Source organism: Salvelinus fontinalis, chromosome 28 (assembly GCF_029448725.1).
Source record: "Salvelinus fontinalis isolate EN_2023a chromosome 28, ASM2944872v1, whole genome shotgun sequence".
Classification (NCBI taxonomy): Eukaryota; Metazoa; Chordata; class Actinopteri; order Salmoniformes; family Salmonidae; genus Salvelinus; species Salvelinus fontinalis.
This window is the reverse complement of record NC_074692.1, coordinates 12412004-12430627: the sequence shown is the minus strand read 5'-3', so window position 1 is coordinate 12430627 and position 18624 is coordinate 12412004. Positions and strand designations below refer to the sequence as shown.

General features: G+C 45.7%; 1 protein-coding gene across 1 annotated transcript in view; it reads left to right on the top strand.

The window, feature by feature from the left end:
- The first annotated feature begins 7707 nt into the window (after window positions 1-7707).
- The window catches only part of LOC129826186 (uncharacterized protein KIAA1671-like), a 29141-nt gene continuing 18224 nt past the window's right edge, over window positions 7708-18624 (top strand). Inside the window, exons 1-2 of the mRNA XM_055886617.1 lie at window positions 7708-8647; window positions 10966-11091. Coding sequence (XP_055742592.1) covers window positions 7892-8647; window positions 10966-11091 — 882 coding nt within the window. The 5' untranslated portion in view covers window positions 7708-7891. The remainder of the gene's footprint in view (window positions 8648-10965; window positions 11092-18624) is intronic.

The window sequence follows — 18624 nt, the reverse complement described above, 5'->3', positions numbered from 1 at the left end:
CCTAAGCACACAGCCAAGACAACGCAGCAGTGGCTTCGGGACAAGTCTCTGAATGTCCTTGAGTGGCCCAGCCATAGACCGGACTTGAACCCGATCGAACATCTCTGGAGAGACCTGAAAATAGCTGTGCAGCGACGCTCCCCATCCAACCTGACAGAGCTTGAGAGGATCTGCAGAGGAGAATGGGAGAAACTTCCCAAATACAGGTGTGCCAAGCTTGTAGCGTCATACCCAAGAAAACTCGACACTGTAATCGCTGCCAAAGGTGCTTCAATAAATTACTGAGCAAAGGTTCTGAATACTTATGTAAATGTGATATTTCAGTTTTTTATTTGTAATAAATTTGCTAAAAAATATGTTTTTGCTTTGTCATTTTGGAATAAGGCTTTATTTAACGAAACAAAATGCATTCTAGGGCTCATCTCAACCTTAGCTCTGCAGGTGTAATGTACTCTACTTGAAGACGTATTCTGTCAGAGCTCACAGAAGCTATGATTTACTGTCATTTTAAATTATGTCTACTGTATTCTCTTCCCCAGTTATGATTAGCTTATTTTGAATCTCTCATAGCAGAGCTCATTCAGTTTTTTTTGCTTCATTTGTTTCTAGCTGAAAGGTAGTCCCTACTCAATTTAGTGAAATCTCGTACAGATTTAGAATTTGTTATTTGTACTTTAAAAAGCAAATGAGTTGTTTGCAAGGGCAATGACGGTTGTGCAATGCAATTCTTACAGCCAGTGGTTTCTCCTCCCTGCTGTTCCTGGACCCTCCATTAACAGTGCATGTTTAGCAAAGCTGTTTCCTGTCAACAACCACTGCCTCAATTTATCAGACCCCTGCTGGCTGTATAACACTCTTTCCCTTTACTCTAATTCCTTCTTTTCTTCTCCATGTTCTATTTGTTATGAAAGTTGTAAAGTCTGTTTTTCGTCCTTTAAAATGTGTGTTATGGTATTTCTCTGTGTCTAATTCTGTGTGTTTGCATAAATATAAACATACTAAATGGTTTTCCGGTGGGAGGTATGATAGTGTGGAGGACTATGCTATACTTTGATGTATGCAGCCTCAGGGTCTACAGGAAACCGTTCCTTCCTTCGTAATGACACCAAATTGTGCTCTCTTCTCAGGCTCTTCCTACTCCTTACTCGTGTGATATGACATCACTGCATGGTTACCACAGAAACCAGGGCTCAGTTCAGACGGTTGACAGCCAGTCAGGTGAGTGAGGATGGGATTGCCCATAACAACTACTAAGAAGAAACTGCTGCCAAAGCAGAATTAGATAATTGCGCCACCAACTAGTTCTGTGCGTTTAGTGATGCACGGGTTGACTCATAACCCACAGTCCCTGCAATTTTATTGCGGGTTTAGGGTCATTGAATATTGTGTAGACGTAGGGCGGGTTGAATACAGTTCTTTTGTAAGTGCGTAATCCTTACGACCGGTCAAACTGATGTCATTTGGAAATTGGGACATAAATTACTTTTTTTAAATGCATTTTCTCCCAGGTCCCTAAACGTCTTTGCTCCGTGAAATAAACAGAGATGACAGAGAACTTTACAGATTGAAGCTAGATTGAAGCATTCAGTCTAGCAATTTATGACATTCTAGTGAGCAAGAGTTTTAGTCTTCTAGGGCAACATATAATGACAGAAGGGAAGCTGCATGTATCTAATTATAGACAAGTTGACTAACAAATAGCCTACCAAGATGTCAGAAATTATAAGCAAAAACATATCTAAATCGGACAAAAACAGTCCTGCACCCCCAGTCAAAAATTTGTTCCGCTGTCTTGGACTGTAGTTTACAGCACATTTTCTATATTAGCGAGTTAGTGTCGGGTTCGCGTCAATCTGTTACAGAGTAGCCTAACTCGAGAAGAACATGTGGAATGCATTATGAGATCTGCAGGAGCCTATAAAGGGCCACAGTCCACCAAAAATATCTGCTTGTTGACATTGTTGCTCTCCCTCTTCTACCCGTACTGACCATAACCCTTGAGCTCCCGAGTGGCGCAGCTGTCTAAGACGTTGCATCTCAGTGCTAGAGGTGTCACTACAGACCCTGGTTCAATTTCAGGCTGTATCAAAACCGGCCGTGATTTGGAGTCCCATAGGATGACGCACAATTGGCCCATCGTCGGCCGGGTAAAGCCGTCATTGTAAATAAGAATTTGTTCTTTAACTGACTTGCCTAGTTAAATAAACGTAAAATAAAATAAGAGGGAAGATCTGATTTTACTCAGTGTTTATAGTTATTACATACTTATCCCTTATGTACAACCACAACACATCTCTCAAGTGAACAGTTTTCTGATAACCATTCACAACAGGAATCTAGCAAGTTTAGAGATATTGTTAGTGGGGAAGGAGCAAAATATCCTAGTTACTCATATCTTTTTTCAATGGAATTCCCCTTTTACTGCCATATGCCATACCTTGTCTTGCATTACCACACTGACTCTATGGAAAATACTCCTAGGAGAGTGAGCCTTCCTGCATCTGCCTCTCTGATACTGTCGTCTGATGCAGCTCTGTAATCTTCAGATTACTGTTGATCCTCAAAACAACCACCAGACAGTCATTGAGCTGTCAGGATTTCTGCTGTCTCACCTGTAGAAGTAGTCTGAGGTTCACTAGCTATGCTGCCAATGAACTGAACCCTTCCCATATCCAGGGAACTGAACCCCCCGGAGGAGATGGATCTCTGCCTCTCCCCCTGGCTGAGGCCTGCCATACTGATGAATAGCCTCTGTTTAACAGCACATCTGCTTTTAGAGCAGCCAGCTATAACTCTGGGTGCATGACTGTCCAGAGTGATGCCCAGTCCAGAGTGATGCCCAGATAGAGGAAGTAAAATCTGCCTTGGTTCTCCCATGTTCCTGATGTGAAGGCCACAGTCCTAGTACAGTCATTACATTGCATCAGAGAGAGAAGTGGCAGTAGGACTCACTAAGTAGTATACATAATTTATTGGATTATGGTTTTACTGCTAGATGTACAGTTAATGGCCACGGTTGCTGATAGAGATTTGTACATTTCTCTCTAGGTGTTTTTCACAGGGATGGCTGCACAAGTGGAGGTACAGACTGGGGAGGTGGGAAGGACAGGTGTAGGGGGGCGACTGCACCTCAGCCCTCTGGCTGACTCCAGCAACAAGAGCCAAACAGAGGGCCCAACCAACACCCAGGGCTCTCTCATCATCACTCCAGAGTCCAGTAAGCCTGTCCCTGCACCCAAACCACGGCTCACTCCCAAACCTTTCGCTGTGGAGAAAACCCCCACCATCCGGCCCATACTTGCTCCTAAGCCTAATACCAAGCCCCGACCAGAGCCCACTCGACCTACTTTTTACAAACCTGACCCTCCCAACGGCCCAAAACCTCAGCAGCCGAATGTCACCAGCAAACACAGGCCAGTGTCGACCAACCACAGCCGTCCTGCTCCTACCTCCTACAAGCCCTCTCCCAAGTTGAGCACGGGACAAACCACCAAGCCTGTAGCCCAGCCCTTCAAACCCGCCCCTCTAACACTTGGGGACCCCAGCAAACCAACGCCTTCCCAAACGTTGGGGCGTCAGAAGCCAGCTGCGGCAGGCTTGTCCCACTCACAAGGCCCTAAGAAACCCCCTTCAGTGGAATGGTCCGGATCCACCAAACAGGAGAAAGAATGTGGCAAAACAGCATCCAGTATCAGAGCTGGAGGAGCCTATTTGACCAGAACCAAGTCAATGGGCTTCCTCCGTCAGATAGGGCTAGAGGGGGAGGAGAGGAAGGAGGATGAAGGGCCAGAGGTCACAGTCCAACTCCGAACCCAGTCTACAGGCTCCAGGCCTAGACCTGTGTCGGCTATCTTCCTGCCCTCTCCCACTCAGTCTGAGTCGTTCACCCCAGCTGATCGCTGGGTCGGGAGGCGGCCCCTTTCAGCCGACCTCACCTCCAAGTTTGAGTCCATTGGCCTGTCGCTGCACCGTGGCTGTCCTACCAAGACTGGCAGCAAGGAAAACACTCCAGAGGAGGGAGCACTGCTACGGACGAGAGAGGGGGAGACGGGAGCAGAGGGGACCATTGTTACACCACAGGCCCCAGACAGCAAGCCTTCAGCCCTAGCACGAGGGAGCGAGAAGAAAAAAGAGGTAGAGAAGGATGAGGGAAAGGGTGGAGGAAGCATTAAGAGACGGATCAGTCTCTTGCTCGATTCCTCTTCTTCCTCTCCTGTGGTTTCTCTCCGTGTTGCTGCCCAAGGACCGGAGCCTCACTCTCCAGTGCAGCCAGTCCCAGAGGCAGATGTACCACTGGGTGGTGTTAAACAGAGAATCAAGAAGCTAACAGAAGATACTGTTACGCCACCTGCTCAGACCCTGGCTGTTAAACCCCACCCTCTGCCCCCTGACCTGACCAAAAGGTAGGAGCTCCTCACCACCTTCAGTCTGCCTGTCTCTGTCCTTTTTATGACTCTCCCATTGTCATTACTGGTCTTGTGGGATGTGTGTGTGTTTCTTTTCATCAGGTTTGGATCTGAGAAGTCCACAGACCTCGGCAGTCCCTCTCCTAGTAAGGCGACAGACCGCCATGAGAGTGACACTGATCCTCAAGGGAGGGTAAGAGAGCTTGTGGAATTTGCTTAGATTAACATAGGTGATTTGGTGAAGGATTGCAGTGAGCCTTGTGAGAATTTCTCTAACTCCTGTGCCAACCAGACAAACCCAGAGGAAACACTGCTGTCTTTAATAGGCAAACAATGAGGTTACAGTTAAATCCTTGGTCTTCAGTGAACAAAGTCAAGTTTTCTATTTTGCTGCAAATATAGAATGAGACCTATTCCAGAAAACTACTAATGCCCAATCCAATTAGAGTTTACTGCCCTTAAAGCAAATTATCAGAGTTATGTTAAGTTGATGGATAAATTTAATCAACCATCATTAGTGGCACAGCGGTCTAAGACACTGCATCGCAATGCTGGAGGTGTCACTACAGACCCGGGTTCGATCCCGGGCTGTACCACAACCGGCCGTGATCGGGAGTCCCATAGGACGGCGCACAATTGCCCACCATCGTCCGGGTTAGGGGAGGGTTTGGTCGGGATAGGCTGTCATTGTAAATAAGAATTTTGTTCTTAACTAACTTGCCTGGTTAAATAAATAAAAATATTCAACAAACAAGTTAAATGATCTTGATTGAGTTAAGTGAAGTGCCTCTGTTACACCACTGGGGGGACTAGAGTGCTTGTACTGTATGTTCCCCATCTTGTTTTACAGTCACTTTGTTTGGTGAGCAACATCTAAAGATGGCTTTGTGAATACAGTATATTCCTTTATTTTAATTGAAAAATAACTTGTTTAGGTTTCTGACATTTAATGTAATGAATATTCAGTAGTTTCTTAGTTTGCCCCTGTAAGCCTAAAAGGCCTAAGCAAAATGCCCGTTATAAGCACTATATTCCTGGAAAAATTCTGATTTGCATTTCATGTCTCAAACACTCTGGGCACCATTTTTTTCTCTGAATCAGTCTTTGTCTTGGAGCATACAAGCGAAGAGAACGTCACTGTCACAAAGGTACAAAGAGCTTTGAAATCAAAGCCAGGGCATTAGTCATCTCTGGTGGTTCTTTGTGCGTTATGGAACATGCTGAGAGTGAAGCACTGGGAAAAGGTCAACACGGTGAGGCTTTGATTACCACCTCAGCACCACACCCACTTTCATTGGCCCAACAAAGAGGAGTGGGATCCACTTTCTGCCCAGACACAGTTGCCTCACTCAATCACTTGTCTTTGTATCACCCTCTCTTTTTCTCTGTCATTATATAATACTTGCAGCAAATAATACTAAGTTCATGATGATCATGCAGACAGTGTCCAGAATCTGAATTAACTTGGGCCAACTCTTTGAATTACTTAATTCTAGGGGAAGGACTCAGTCTTCATCTTCAGTGACCAAAGGAAGGTGGATGAACACACCAGAGGGTCCAAAGAGCAGCCCACCCAGACCTCTTCTGACCCCTCAGCTGGAAGGACTGCGGCACAGCGGGGGCTGGAGATTGAGGCCCAGGAGAGCCACCCGAGCAGTGGGGTGCAGACGGTGCGAGCAGCCCTGTTTGAGAACGTGGTGGAGAGACACAGTGTGCTGCTGATGGAGGAGGACAGAGCGCAGAGCAACACAAAGAGCTGTCCCAAGAGAAGTGTGTCTCTCAAACTGGGGGATGGGGAGAAAGGCCTGGTCACCTCCCCCTACCGCGAGCCTGTCTCCCCCTCCAGCCCGCTTCGTGTGGAGCACTTGTTTGACACGGTGCACGCGGTGGGAGAGAGGAGAGCCGTTAGTGAGAGTGTCCCCTCGGCTCAGCTGGAGGACAAGGCCATGACCCTCCGTTCCAGGCATTCTGATGGGAACAGGCCAGCTAGGGCTGAGCCAGTGGAGAAGAGACCTGCTCGGGTCCAAGGAGACCTCAGTTCGGCTCAGAGGGGAGCACCAGCCTCCCAACATGAACAGGGACCACGCTACCTCAGGGTTGGAGCTCTGCAGAAGTGGAATACCGCTGAGGTGGATAGGGGGGCAGAGGTAGAGAAAGGAAGGCAAAGGGAAATGGAAAAGGAGAGACACATGGAGAGGGAGAGAAAGGAGGAGGAGAATGAGAGGCAGAGGGAAGCGGAGAGGAGGATGCAAATGGCTGTAGAGAGGGAGAAGCCGAGAGAGCAGGACAGGGAGAGAGAGGAAGTGGCAGCACCGAAGCGTTTGAAAATGCTGGAGGCAGATGAGCAGCCACCCAAACCCAGGGCCACCTACTTTGCTCTGACTGGTCAGATCCAGGAAGTCATATCCCATGGGGATGAGGGAACAGAGAGAGGGGACATGGAAGTGCCCTTTGAAGATTTCTCTGTGATGTCTGGACAATGGGGTTCTCAAGGGAAGATAAAAAGGAACCCCTCTCTAGGCAAAACTTTTGGGAAAAGCTCCCAAGGTCAAGAACAAGAAGAGGAACTGATGGAGAGGAAGCAAACACAGGAAAGGAAGAGAGAAACGGCATGGGACAGAAAGACCGGGCTGGAGGAGATGGAAATAGAAAAACAGAAACAAGTCCTTGAGAAAGTAAGAGAATTGGAGAGGGAGAAAGAACGTCAGAGGGAGAGAAAGGAGTTTGAGAGGGAGAAACAGAGACAGCTGGAAATTGAGAGACAGAAACAGTTAGAATATGCTAGAAAGAGAGAGATGGAGAAGCAGGGAGAGTTAGAAAGGGAGAGACAAAATGAGTTGGAAAAGGAGACACAGAGAGAGTTGGAGAGACTGGGTGAGCTGGAGAGGGAGAGACTGGGTGAGCTGGAGAGGGAGAGACTGGGTGATCTGGAGAGACAGAAAGAGTTTAAAAGGGAGAGGCAGCAACAGTTCGACTTAGAGAGACAGAAGAAGTTGGAGAGACAGAGAGTTGAAGAGTTGGAGGAAATAAAAGAAATGGAGAGAAGGCAACTGTTTAGGTTTGAAAAGCAGAAGCAGGCTGAGAGAGAGAGACAACAGCTTCTGGAGCTTGAAAAGCAGATACTGAGAGAGAATATGGAGAGAGAGGAGCAGGAGAAGATGAGACAACAAGCAATACAACAGGAGGTAGACCAGGAGAGACAGAGACAGAGGGAGGCGGAGCGGGAGGGACAGAGGGAGGCGGAGCGGGAGGGACAGAGGGAGGCGGAGCGGGAGGGACAGAGGGAGGCGGAGCGGGAGGGACAGAGGGAGGCGGAGCGGGAGGGACAGAGGGAGGCGGAGCGGGAGGGACAGAGGGAGGCGGAGCGGGAGAGACAGAGTGTAGAAGAATTGGAGATAATTAAGAAGCTGGAGAGAAGACAACTGTTTGAGAAACAGAATGAGAGAGAGAGACAACAGCTTCAAAAGCAGAGACTGAGGGAGAAGATGGAGAAAGAGGAGCAGGAAAATATGAGACAGGTAGCTAGACAACAGGAGGCAGAGAGACAGAGAATCCTGGAGAGACAGAGGAGAGAGAACCAGGAGAGGGGGGTGCTGGACTCCTTACTTCTCAGACCTAAAGTGCTGGATCTAGACTCTGTGTCTCTGGGTGTCCTGCACTCCAGAGGCAGTCCCCACTCCCCTGGTGCCCGATGGAAGCATCCATCTCCCCGGGGAGAGGACCACTACAGGCCTGGCATCCTGGACATAGACTCATTCAGGTCCCAGACCCAGATGCAGCCCTCGTCCACTAGAGAGGTGTTCCCTATCGCTGGCATCAAGGGCTCAGACCCAGGTAGTGGGGTGAGATCCCACACTCCAGAGAGGGACGTTAGCCGTAGGGTGGGTGCAGTGGGGCGACCCAGCCCAGTGTGGGCCCCCTCTCAGCAGGAGCTGTGGGAGCAAAGGCTAGGATTCAATGAGGAATCGGTGGACAGGCCCATGGCTGGACCAGAACCACCCAGGAAGCCTGCCAATAAACCCAGCCTGGAGCAGCTCCTCCATAGGCAGTTGGACAGGGCCACGGCCCCCATTCTGGTCCCAGAGAGACGCTGGTCTGGTATGCCCAGTGAAGCATCCTTCCCCAGGAGAGAGCCCTACAGCCCTGGGTCCCCCATGGAGCAGACCTGGTTCCCCCAGGACTCAGAGCCCCAGGGGCACAGGGTAGAGGCCAGAGGACAGAGGAGATCTCAGGGCTACCAGGTAAGAAAAGTATCTTATAGAGAGACCTAGGCTATGTGAGTGAATGGCATCTACAGAGCACAAAATTCATTGAATTCAACTAGTAATAATGGCTAATTAAAAAAGGACCATTGCGTGCTGCTTTTTTTATTTGTATTATTTTACTGCATTAGGAGAATAACATACTCAAACCTTTCGGCTTTCGCCTTCTTCACGGTGTAGGTTAAAATCTTACAATCAGGAACAATTTTTGCTTCTAACCAGGTTAGTCATCTGCCAATCAGGGATTGCTTCTCTCGTCTACCTGTATCAGGGCTCTCCAACCCTGTTCCTGGAAAGCTACCCTCCTGTAGGTTTTCATTCGAACCCTGTTCCTGGAAAGCTACCCTCCTCTCGGTATTGGAATCAGTAGCTCTCCAGCAACAAGGTTGGAGTGACAATCTACAGTACGGTAGCTCTCCAGGAACAAGGTTGGAGTGACAATCTACAGTACGGTAGCTCTCCAGGAACAAGGTTGGAGTGACAATCTACAGTACGGTAGCTCTCCAGGAACAAGGTTGGAGTGACATTCTACAGTACGGTAGCTCTCTAGGAACAGGGTTGGAGTGACAATCTACACTACGGTAGCTCTCCAGGAACAAGGTTGGAGTGACAATTTACAGTACGGTAGCTCTCCAGGAACAAGGTTGGAGAGCCCTGACCTGTATACATGTTACAATCACAAAGAAAGTACAGAATTGTAAGATATGGGAGCGGGCTCAGAAGGCAATTGGGAGTGTCAGACGTGAACCGTTCAATAATCAATTACCTTAGGTGTACTTTATGAGTTAGCCCCACATATTTATGAACAGCTTGGTGTCCTTTGTGGCAAGCTATCTCATAAATTGTTATAAGGTATACCCAAGTAAGCGGACACCTAAGGCAATTAAATTGATTCTTTAATGGTTCATGTCTGATACACTACATGGCCAAAAGTATGTGTGACTTTCAACATGGCACCGTTATAGGATGCCACCTTTCCAACAAGTGAGTTTGTCAAATTTCTACCCTGCTAGAGCTGTCCCGGTCAACTGTAAGTGCTGTAATTGTGAAGTGGAAACATCTAGAAGCAACAACGGCTCAACTGCGAAGTGGTAGGCCACAAGCTCACAGAACAGGTCTGGCGAGTGCTGAATCGTGTAGCGCGTAAAAATCTTCTGTCCTCGTTTGCAACACTACCGACTTCCAAACTACCTCTGGAAGCAATGTCAGCACAATAACTGTTCCCGCGGGAGCTTCATGAAATGGATTTTCATGGCCGAGCAGCTGCACACAAGCTTAAGATCGGCATGCGCAATGCCAAGGTCGGTTGAAGTGGTGTAAAGCTCGCCGCCATTGGACTCTGGAGCAGTGGAAACCCGTTCTCTGGAGGGATGAATCACACATCAGTCGCTGGCAGTCCGATGGAAGATTCTGGGTTTGGCGGATGCCAGGACAACGCTACCTGCCCCAATGCATAGTGCCAACTGTAAAGTTTGGTGGAAGAGAGATAATGGTCTGGGGCTGTTTTTCATGGTTCAGGCTAGGCCCCTTAGTTCCAGTGAAGGGAAATCTCAATGCTATGGCATACTATGACATTCTAGACAATTCTGTGGTAACAGTTTGGTTAAGGCCCTTTCCTGTTTCAGTATGACAATGCCCCCAAGCACAAAGTGCGGCCCATGCGAGATTGGTGTGGAAGATCTTGACTGGCCTGTACAGAGCCCTGACCTCAACCCCATCAAACAACTTTGTGATGAATTGGAACGCCGACTGCATGCCAAGCCTAATCGACCAACATCAGTGCCTGACCTTGTGGCTGAATGGAAGCAAGTCCCTTCAGCAAGGTTCCAACAAATAAATAGTTGAAAGCCTTCCCAGAAGAGTGGAGGCTGTTATAGCAGCAAAGGGGGGACCAACTCCATATTAATTCCCGTGATTTTCGAATGAGATGTTTGACGAGCAGGTGTCCACATACCTTTGGCCATGTAGTGTACTCTCAATTGTCTTCCGTGCCCACTTCCATATCCTATAATTCTGTATGTTTTGTGTGATTGTAACATGTAGACCAGAGAAGCCATCCCTGATTAGAAGCACCTGAACGGTGCTCACCTGTGTTCCATAGAAAAGTTGTTCCCGATTCTAAGATTTGAACCTGCACACTGAAGGCAAAAGCCGAAACATCGGTGTGTGTTGTTCTCCTAATGCACTAAAATAATCTTTGTGTGCAGACCCATCTCCCTTTTTACCTATGTGAATATAACCAGAACAAGGGCTTTCGTGTAAACATTCCATTTAATTCTACTATCCCTGTGTCTTAGGAGCTGAACCGAATGAGGTCCCGCAGTGTGTCCCGTCGATCGGCCCCGTCTGAGAGTGCTGTGGAGGGGAGCCTGTCCAGGATGAGGAGCAGGAGTGCACATAGAGAGAGGGACCGACAGAGCTGGGTGAGTCATGATGCTTCTGTTTCCATGCACATGGGTATAAACACACACAATCCCCGAATTTCTGACTCAAAGCTGGACGAGTTTCAGAAATGAGCTTCTGCTACAGTGATATTAACCTGCTTCAACATGGTAACAATTGGAGCCCCCTCGGTTCTATGTTTAATCAATGTTTCCTTTCGAGCTGATTCTCACAGAAGACCCCAGTTATTTGGAAAAAATAAGCTTGTACATAACTTCAGTTGCTGGGTTTGTTGGTTGGTTGTGTGTGTTTTGTTACAGTAGGGTGGAGTAGGAATGCAGTTAGTTCACTGGTAGAGTTGAGTGCTATGCGGAGCACTGGGAGTAATGAGTTGATGAGTAATGTGAAAGGCATGGTCTCACTCATCTCCACCCTCTTTCACCTCACATAGCAGAGAAATTGAGGCCAGATATGTTCTCAGGTCTGTAATTTAGGATTGTCATTAGCTAATACGTGCATGTACTGCTCACTTTGACAGCATCCTGTTTGCATAGCTGGAGGAAGGCTCTGCTGTGAAATTGGCCGTGGTGATATTGATATTACATTTATTTAAAGCTACAATATGTAACTTCTTTGCGTGACCCACAATTCACATAGAAATCTGAGTTATAGATCTGTCATTCTCATTGAAAGCAAGTCTAAGAAGCGGTAGATGTGTTCTATGTGCGCTATTTCTATGCTTTACGTCTTAAGTTTAGTTTTTCCGTCTTTTACTTTCAGTTTTGTACACGAGCCTCAAATAGCTGAAAATACAACATTTTTGGTTATGGAAAATATATTTTACAGCGGTGTGGATGGTACAATGATTCTCTACACTTTACTTGCTTGTTTTGTCACATAAACTGAAATTAGGCGCACTATTAGAATTTTAGCAAGTAGTGCATCTTTAAAAGGATTGGACCCTTTTATTTAATTTTCACCTAAAATGACATACCCAAATCTAACTTCCTGTAGCTCAGGACCTGAAGCAAGGATATGCATATTCTTGATACCATTTGAAGGGAAACACTTTGAAGTTTGTGGAAATGTGAAGTTAATGTAGCAGAATAACACATTCGTTCTGGTAGAAGATAATACAAAGGAAAAAAACATGAATTTTATTTTATGCAAGAGAAAGGCCAATATATGACTTAGGAATCTAGGCGCAATTTAGATTTGACACTAGATGGCGCAGTGTATGTACAAAGTTTTAGACTGATTCAATGAACCATTGCATTTCTGTTCGGCGGTGACCCGTTCCTGTAGGTTCATGCTCTACAACATTCGCAGAGTACGACCCTGCCTCACGCAGGAAGCGGCGCAGGTCCTAATCCAGGCACTTGTCATCTCCCGTCTGGATTACTGCAACTCGCTGTTGGCTGGGCTCCCTGCCTGTGCCATTAAACCCCTACAACTCATCCAGAACGCCGCAGCCCGTCTGGTGTTCAACTTTCCCAAGTTCTCTCACGTCACCCCGCTCCTCCGCTCTCTCCACTGGCTTCCAGTTGAAGCTCGCATCCGCTACAAGACCATGGTGCTTGCCTACGGAGCTGTGAGGGGAACGGCACCTCCGTACCTTCAGGCTCTGATCAGGTCCTACACCCAAACAAGGGCACTGCGTTCATCCACCTCTGGCCTGCTCGCCTCCCTACCTCTGAGGAAGTACAGTTCCCGCTCAGCCCAGTCAAAACTGTTCGCTGCTCTGGCACCCCAATGGTGGAACAAACTCCCTCACGACGCCAGGTCAGCGGAGTCAATCACCACCTTCCGGAGACACCTGAAACCCCACCTCTTTAAGGAATACCTAGGATAGGATAAAGTAATCCTTCTAACCCCCCCCCTTAAAAGAGTTAGATGCACTATTGTAAAGTGGTTGTTCCACTGGATATCATAAGGTGAATGCTCCAATTTGTAAGTCGCTCTGGATAAGAGCGTCTGCTAAATGACTTAAATGTAAATGTAAATGTTCAAAATGTTGTATCAAGACTGCCAAAATGTGCCTAACTTGGTTTGTTAATACATTTTCATGTTCATAACTGTGCACTCTCCTCAAACAATAGCATGGTATTCTTTCACTGTAATAGCTACTGTAAATTGGACAGTGCAGTTAAATAATTTTTAATCCAAGCTTTCTGCCCATATCAGATATGTCCTAGAGGTCGACCGATTAATCGGAATGGCCGATTTAATTAGGGCCGATTTCAAGTTTTCATAACAATCGGAAATCGGTATTTTTGGGCACCGATTTGCCGATATTTTTAAAATCTTTTTTTTTATACCTTTATTTAACTAGGCAAGTCAGCTAAGAACACATTCTTATTTTCAATGACGGCCTAGGAACGGTGGGTTAACTGCCTTGTTCAGTGGCAGAATGACAGATTTTCACCTTGTCAGCTCGGGGGATCCAATCTTGCAACCTTACAGTTAACTAGTCCAACGCAATAACGACCTGCCTCTCTCTCGTTGCACTCCACAAGGAGACTGCCTGTTACTTGAATGCAGTAAGCCAAGGTAAGTTGCTAGCTAGCATTAAACTTATCTTATAAAAAACAATCAATCATGACCACTAGTTAACTACATATGGTTGATGATATTACTAGATATTATCTAGCGTGTCCTGCGTTGCATATAATCTGACTGAGCATACAAGTATCTAAGTATCTGACTGAGCGGTGGTACGCATAATCAGGCGCGTAAACATTCATTCAAACAGCACTTTTGTGCGTTTTGCCAGCAGCCCTTCGTTGTGCGTCAAGCATTGCGCTGTTTATGACTTCAAGCCTATCAACTCCCGAGATGAGGCTGGTGTAACCGAAGTGAAATGGCTAGCTAGTTAGCGCGCGCTAATAGCGTTTCAAACGTCACTCGCTCTGAGCCTTCTAGTAGTTGTTCCCCTTGCTCTGCATGGGTAACGGCTGCTTCGGTGGTGGCTGTTGTCGTTGTGTTGCTGGTTCGAGCCCAGGGAGGAGCGAGGAGAGGGACGGAAGCTATACTGTTACTTACAATACTAAAGTGCCTATAAGAACATTCGGTAGTCAAAGGTTAATGAAATACAAATGGTATAGAGGGAAATAGTCCTATAATTCCTATAATAACTACAACCTAAAACTTCTTACCTGGGAATATTGAAGACTCATGTTAAAAGGAACCACCAACTTTCATATGTTCTGAGCAAGGAACTGAAACGTTAGCTTTCTTACATAGCACATATTGCACTTTTACTTTCTTCTCCAACACTTTGTTTTTGCATTATTTAAACTAAATTGAACATGTTTCATTATTTTCTTGAGGCTCAATTGATTTTATTGATGTATTATATTAAGGTAAAATAAGTGTTCCTTCAGTATTGTTGTAATTGTCATTATTACAAATAAATAAATAAATAAAAATCAGCCGATTTAATCTGTATCGGCTTTTTTGGGTCCTCCAATAATCGGTATCGGCGTTGAAAAATCATAATCGGTCAACCTCTACTATGTCCTGGGAAATGTTCTTGTTACTTACAACCTCATGCTAATCACACTAGCCTACATTAGCTAAACCGCCCCGCGAGGGGGACACCAATCCTGTAGAGGTTTTAAGCACCTGTCTACATATCAGCCTGTGCTACAAATGATTCCATCCAGAAACAAAACAAGTTTATATCCACCCAAGTGTAAATGGCTGAAAGGGAATTGTTTATAAGCATACCAATATATTCATTATATTAGAAGAAAATTAATGGGGGGAAATATTTTGCTTTGATTTGATAAGGCACGGCTGCCATCCCAGTGTTACTCCATGATGAGTTTTTGCGTGTGTTTCTGTCACCACCTGCTGGTCTGTGGTTGTTGTGTAATACAATATGTTGAGAGCCTGAGTGGTGCAATTACCACAGGGTTTCCTTGAGCCGGTAATAGCCGGCGTTTGGCCGTTTTTTGTATTATTATTTTTTATTAAAAGAAATGCCCTCGGGAGAAGAAAAAATACCATTTGCAAAAATAATTATTTTAGCCAATTTATTGATGGAAATACCAGCCGATGTAAATACATATGACTGGTCATGCTTATCGATCTATAGGTTCATTTGCTTAATTTAGTGGAATTAAATTGGGGCGTGTGTACAGTATATTCGTTATGTATCTTATTTATCACACACATACAAAGCCTTTGAGCGGAAAATCTGTGAGACTGTGTGAAAGCTGCTGCTACAGCATCTCAAACAGCAAATGCCTAGGCAACGGGAGGCAGGCTTCATCCGCGCGTTACGCAGCACTTTGCAATGAGCTGGAGGCATTATGCATTTTGAAAACACACTTGTCTAAAACCTGAACGTTTTACTACATATTATGAGGCATGTCTTACCTTGCTTTAAAGTAGCCTAGCCAAAATCAATTATTTTATACAAGCTTTCTTTGGTTGCTCAGTAGCCAGAGGCACAATCCTAGTCATATTAGTAAGCAGCCCATGCTAGTTGTTGCATATTAGATCTCCCTTCTTTCTAACAGATATTTTCATCTCTGTCACATGAAACCGCTCGCATGCGGTGTGCTTTTGACAACAGTGGTTTCCAGCTAATCGCATTATGGAACGAACATTCGCGAGTAGCCTACTGCATTGTGTGTATTGCTGCACTTATAATGTGAAGAATTAATAGTTTGAACATTTTAAGCTAAACATTCTGATCTGGCTCATTTAGCTTTTTAATGTCAATTTTTTAATGTAGCCTACTGGTTCTATGAATTTGGGAAGCATCGTCCACAACTGTCCCATATTCTGTTTTGAATTGACTATTTCTTTATTGACAAGCTGACCAATAGAATAGGTACATTTCTCTATTATGGGGGATAGTAGATTGACATAGGCTAATGATTTTGCTGTTTGTTACTCGTCTTGTTGGCGGAGGGAAAGTAAATATGGACAGTTATTCTAACATGTTCAAAGTGCACATCTGAATTCGGTAAGAAGGACCACTCGTTGCATTCTCTGTTAAGATGAATTACCATCATTTACATTTGATTTCTGTCATTCTGAGCACCATAGGTGGACGCCGTAATTAGGTTATACACCCAATCAATGTACATGGGTCTGGCAAATTTCTCAAATGTCCAGTAAATTAAAATGTTGCCAGTCAGATGCCACATTTTCTCAATGGAAACCCTGGGATTCTAGTTTTTAATTGTGTAGAGCAACTGGAGATACCAGTGTAAAATACCTGGTCTAGACTGAATTACTGACATAAGTTGTGGGAAAAGGTGTTTTATATCATTTCAGTTTGGGGGAACAATGGGATTCATTAAAGATGGGAAATTCCTTTTCTATCAGCATGTGTTAATGACTTGCTGTTGTGATAGTGTTTTTCTGTATCAGTATGGAGGTTAGGCCTGGTATGAGAGTGCACTATGGGAAATGTGTCTATCTCTCATGAGATCACACTGGTATGATCACATCATTACTAATGCCATGGTTAGAGAGGGCAGAGGAAGTGAAGAGAGGTAAAGACAGACAGATGGTCGCCGGGCTCAGAGACATGGTGTACTACATGAGGCTGTCCTGCTGTCTGAGGCTTCTACACTGGCTGTGGGTAAGTGATGGGAGATCGTTAATCAGAGCAAGGAAGCAAGTAGGGCTATGAATTGCCAAGGACCTCACAATACGATATTATCAAGATACTTAGGTGCCGATATATGTATTGCGATTCAATACTGCTATTTTTTGTTGTTGAAATTTGATGTTCCAAACATATTTCTCACTATGTCTGCAGCAGAGGGACAAGAGACGGCATGAGAAAATGAGTTTATCAGTTGTGGAAATAAAAGTGCTGAAAACATGTTGTCTCATTATTTAAAAAGAAGATGGAGAACAAGTTATAGGATGAAAAATAACAGTGTTTTGGCACAGGTGGCGTCGACAAGGACTAGCTAGCAAAAAAAACTATGATAATTGGAGTCATAGTATCAATATTAAAATAATAATTGCAATATGTAAGTGTATTGATCCCCCATCACTAGAATCAAGGGAGAGGACAGACTAAAAGAGGCCTTCGTATAGCTAGGAATGTGTGGCTACTGGATATTATATGTCTGATCGAAGCAAGTTATATTAGCCCTATATATGCTTTGTTACGGTGGCTGGTTGTGCAAGTGTGACTTCATCATTTAAAAAAAACTTGGTAATGCATATTTGAGTCATATTCTTTGCTGGTCAATTGTCATTTGTTATTAGCTTACATTTTCGTTCCTGCCGTAAAACCTTTTTCTCCGTAGTCAGTTGGTGTTGATGAAACTTGAGTCTGTATGTTTTTTTGTGGAGAGAACTGTGATTTTCTAGCTATAGAATGGTTCGAGGAGGGAGACAGTTTTTTGGTGGCTTTAGATCAATGTTCCTCAGAACTATTCTCCAGACGCCTACCAGGGGGCACAGTTTGAGGTGCCACGTTTGTCTTGCAGAGTATATCTTACATACTAAGGCTTAACTCTGAGAGATGACTCTGGTAGGCACGATGGAGTTCTGAAAGGGGAAAGGAGAGACTTCTCTGATCTGACATGCAGTTTGCATGAGTCAGGGAGCCATTTGTTAGGCAAACTCTGACACGCTGTCATGATTCCTCTCTTTAACCATGAGCTCACTGTGCTGCGGACAGACAGGCTGACAACCACAGTCTCAGCTCTCACACACAGCCACACCTGTCTCATCCCCTCTCTCTCTCTCTCAGGCATGCATTCTCTATCTATTTAAAGGTATAGGCTAAACAACATAAACATCCACCCATGAACTTGAACTCTTAGTTCCTATCACACACACACACATACACACACACACACGTTCCCCATCCCTCCTGTCTTCCCACCCCTTCCGCCCTGTGCCGAGTGCTGACTATGCCTGTGAGAATTCTCTCTCGCACTGCAAGCAGAAACAGGCAAGAGAAACAGAGCACTGCAGAACATATATCACCCTCCTGCACTGCAAATCCGGGCCCTCCCTCTCTCCACTCCTCCCTCTCTCCACTCCTCCCTCCCTCCCTCTCTCCTTTCCTCCCTCCCTCTCTGCCTCCTTTCTCCCCTCCCTCACTTAGTTCGCAAAGGTTTCTCCTTGAGCGTGAGTCCTGCAGCGCTGGGGACTAGTAGCAAGAGACTGACGCATTTGTCCTCCACCTGCCCGTACCTGCAGGGGAAGAGGAACCAGAGGGCGCTGGTCTCGTTTTGTCTCTTACGGATTCAACTTTAGCGTCACAATCTCCTCTCCTGTTTGTGCTTCTATACCCACGGCGCTGCTTTGCTGTTGGTGTGCTAGGTACTCAGCTGGAATAGGAATGAGTACAGCTCTCCCTCAGTTTGCCTGACACCAGCTGTTCTCTTCTGGACTGTAGTTTTCCTGTAAAGTTTTCCACCAGGAAGACGACAGCAGCGTGGATACCATGGGAGAGGTAGATTCATGGATTGTCTTCCTCTGTGATTCCGGACGTGTCAGAGCGACGGCTTCAGGATTCCGCTGTCAGGTTTGACGTGAGGGGTATGTGTGTGAGATTTTGTTGTTGCTACTGAGGGTGACCATCA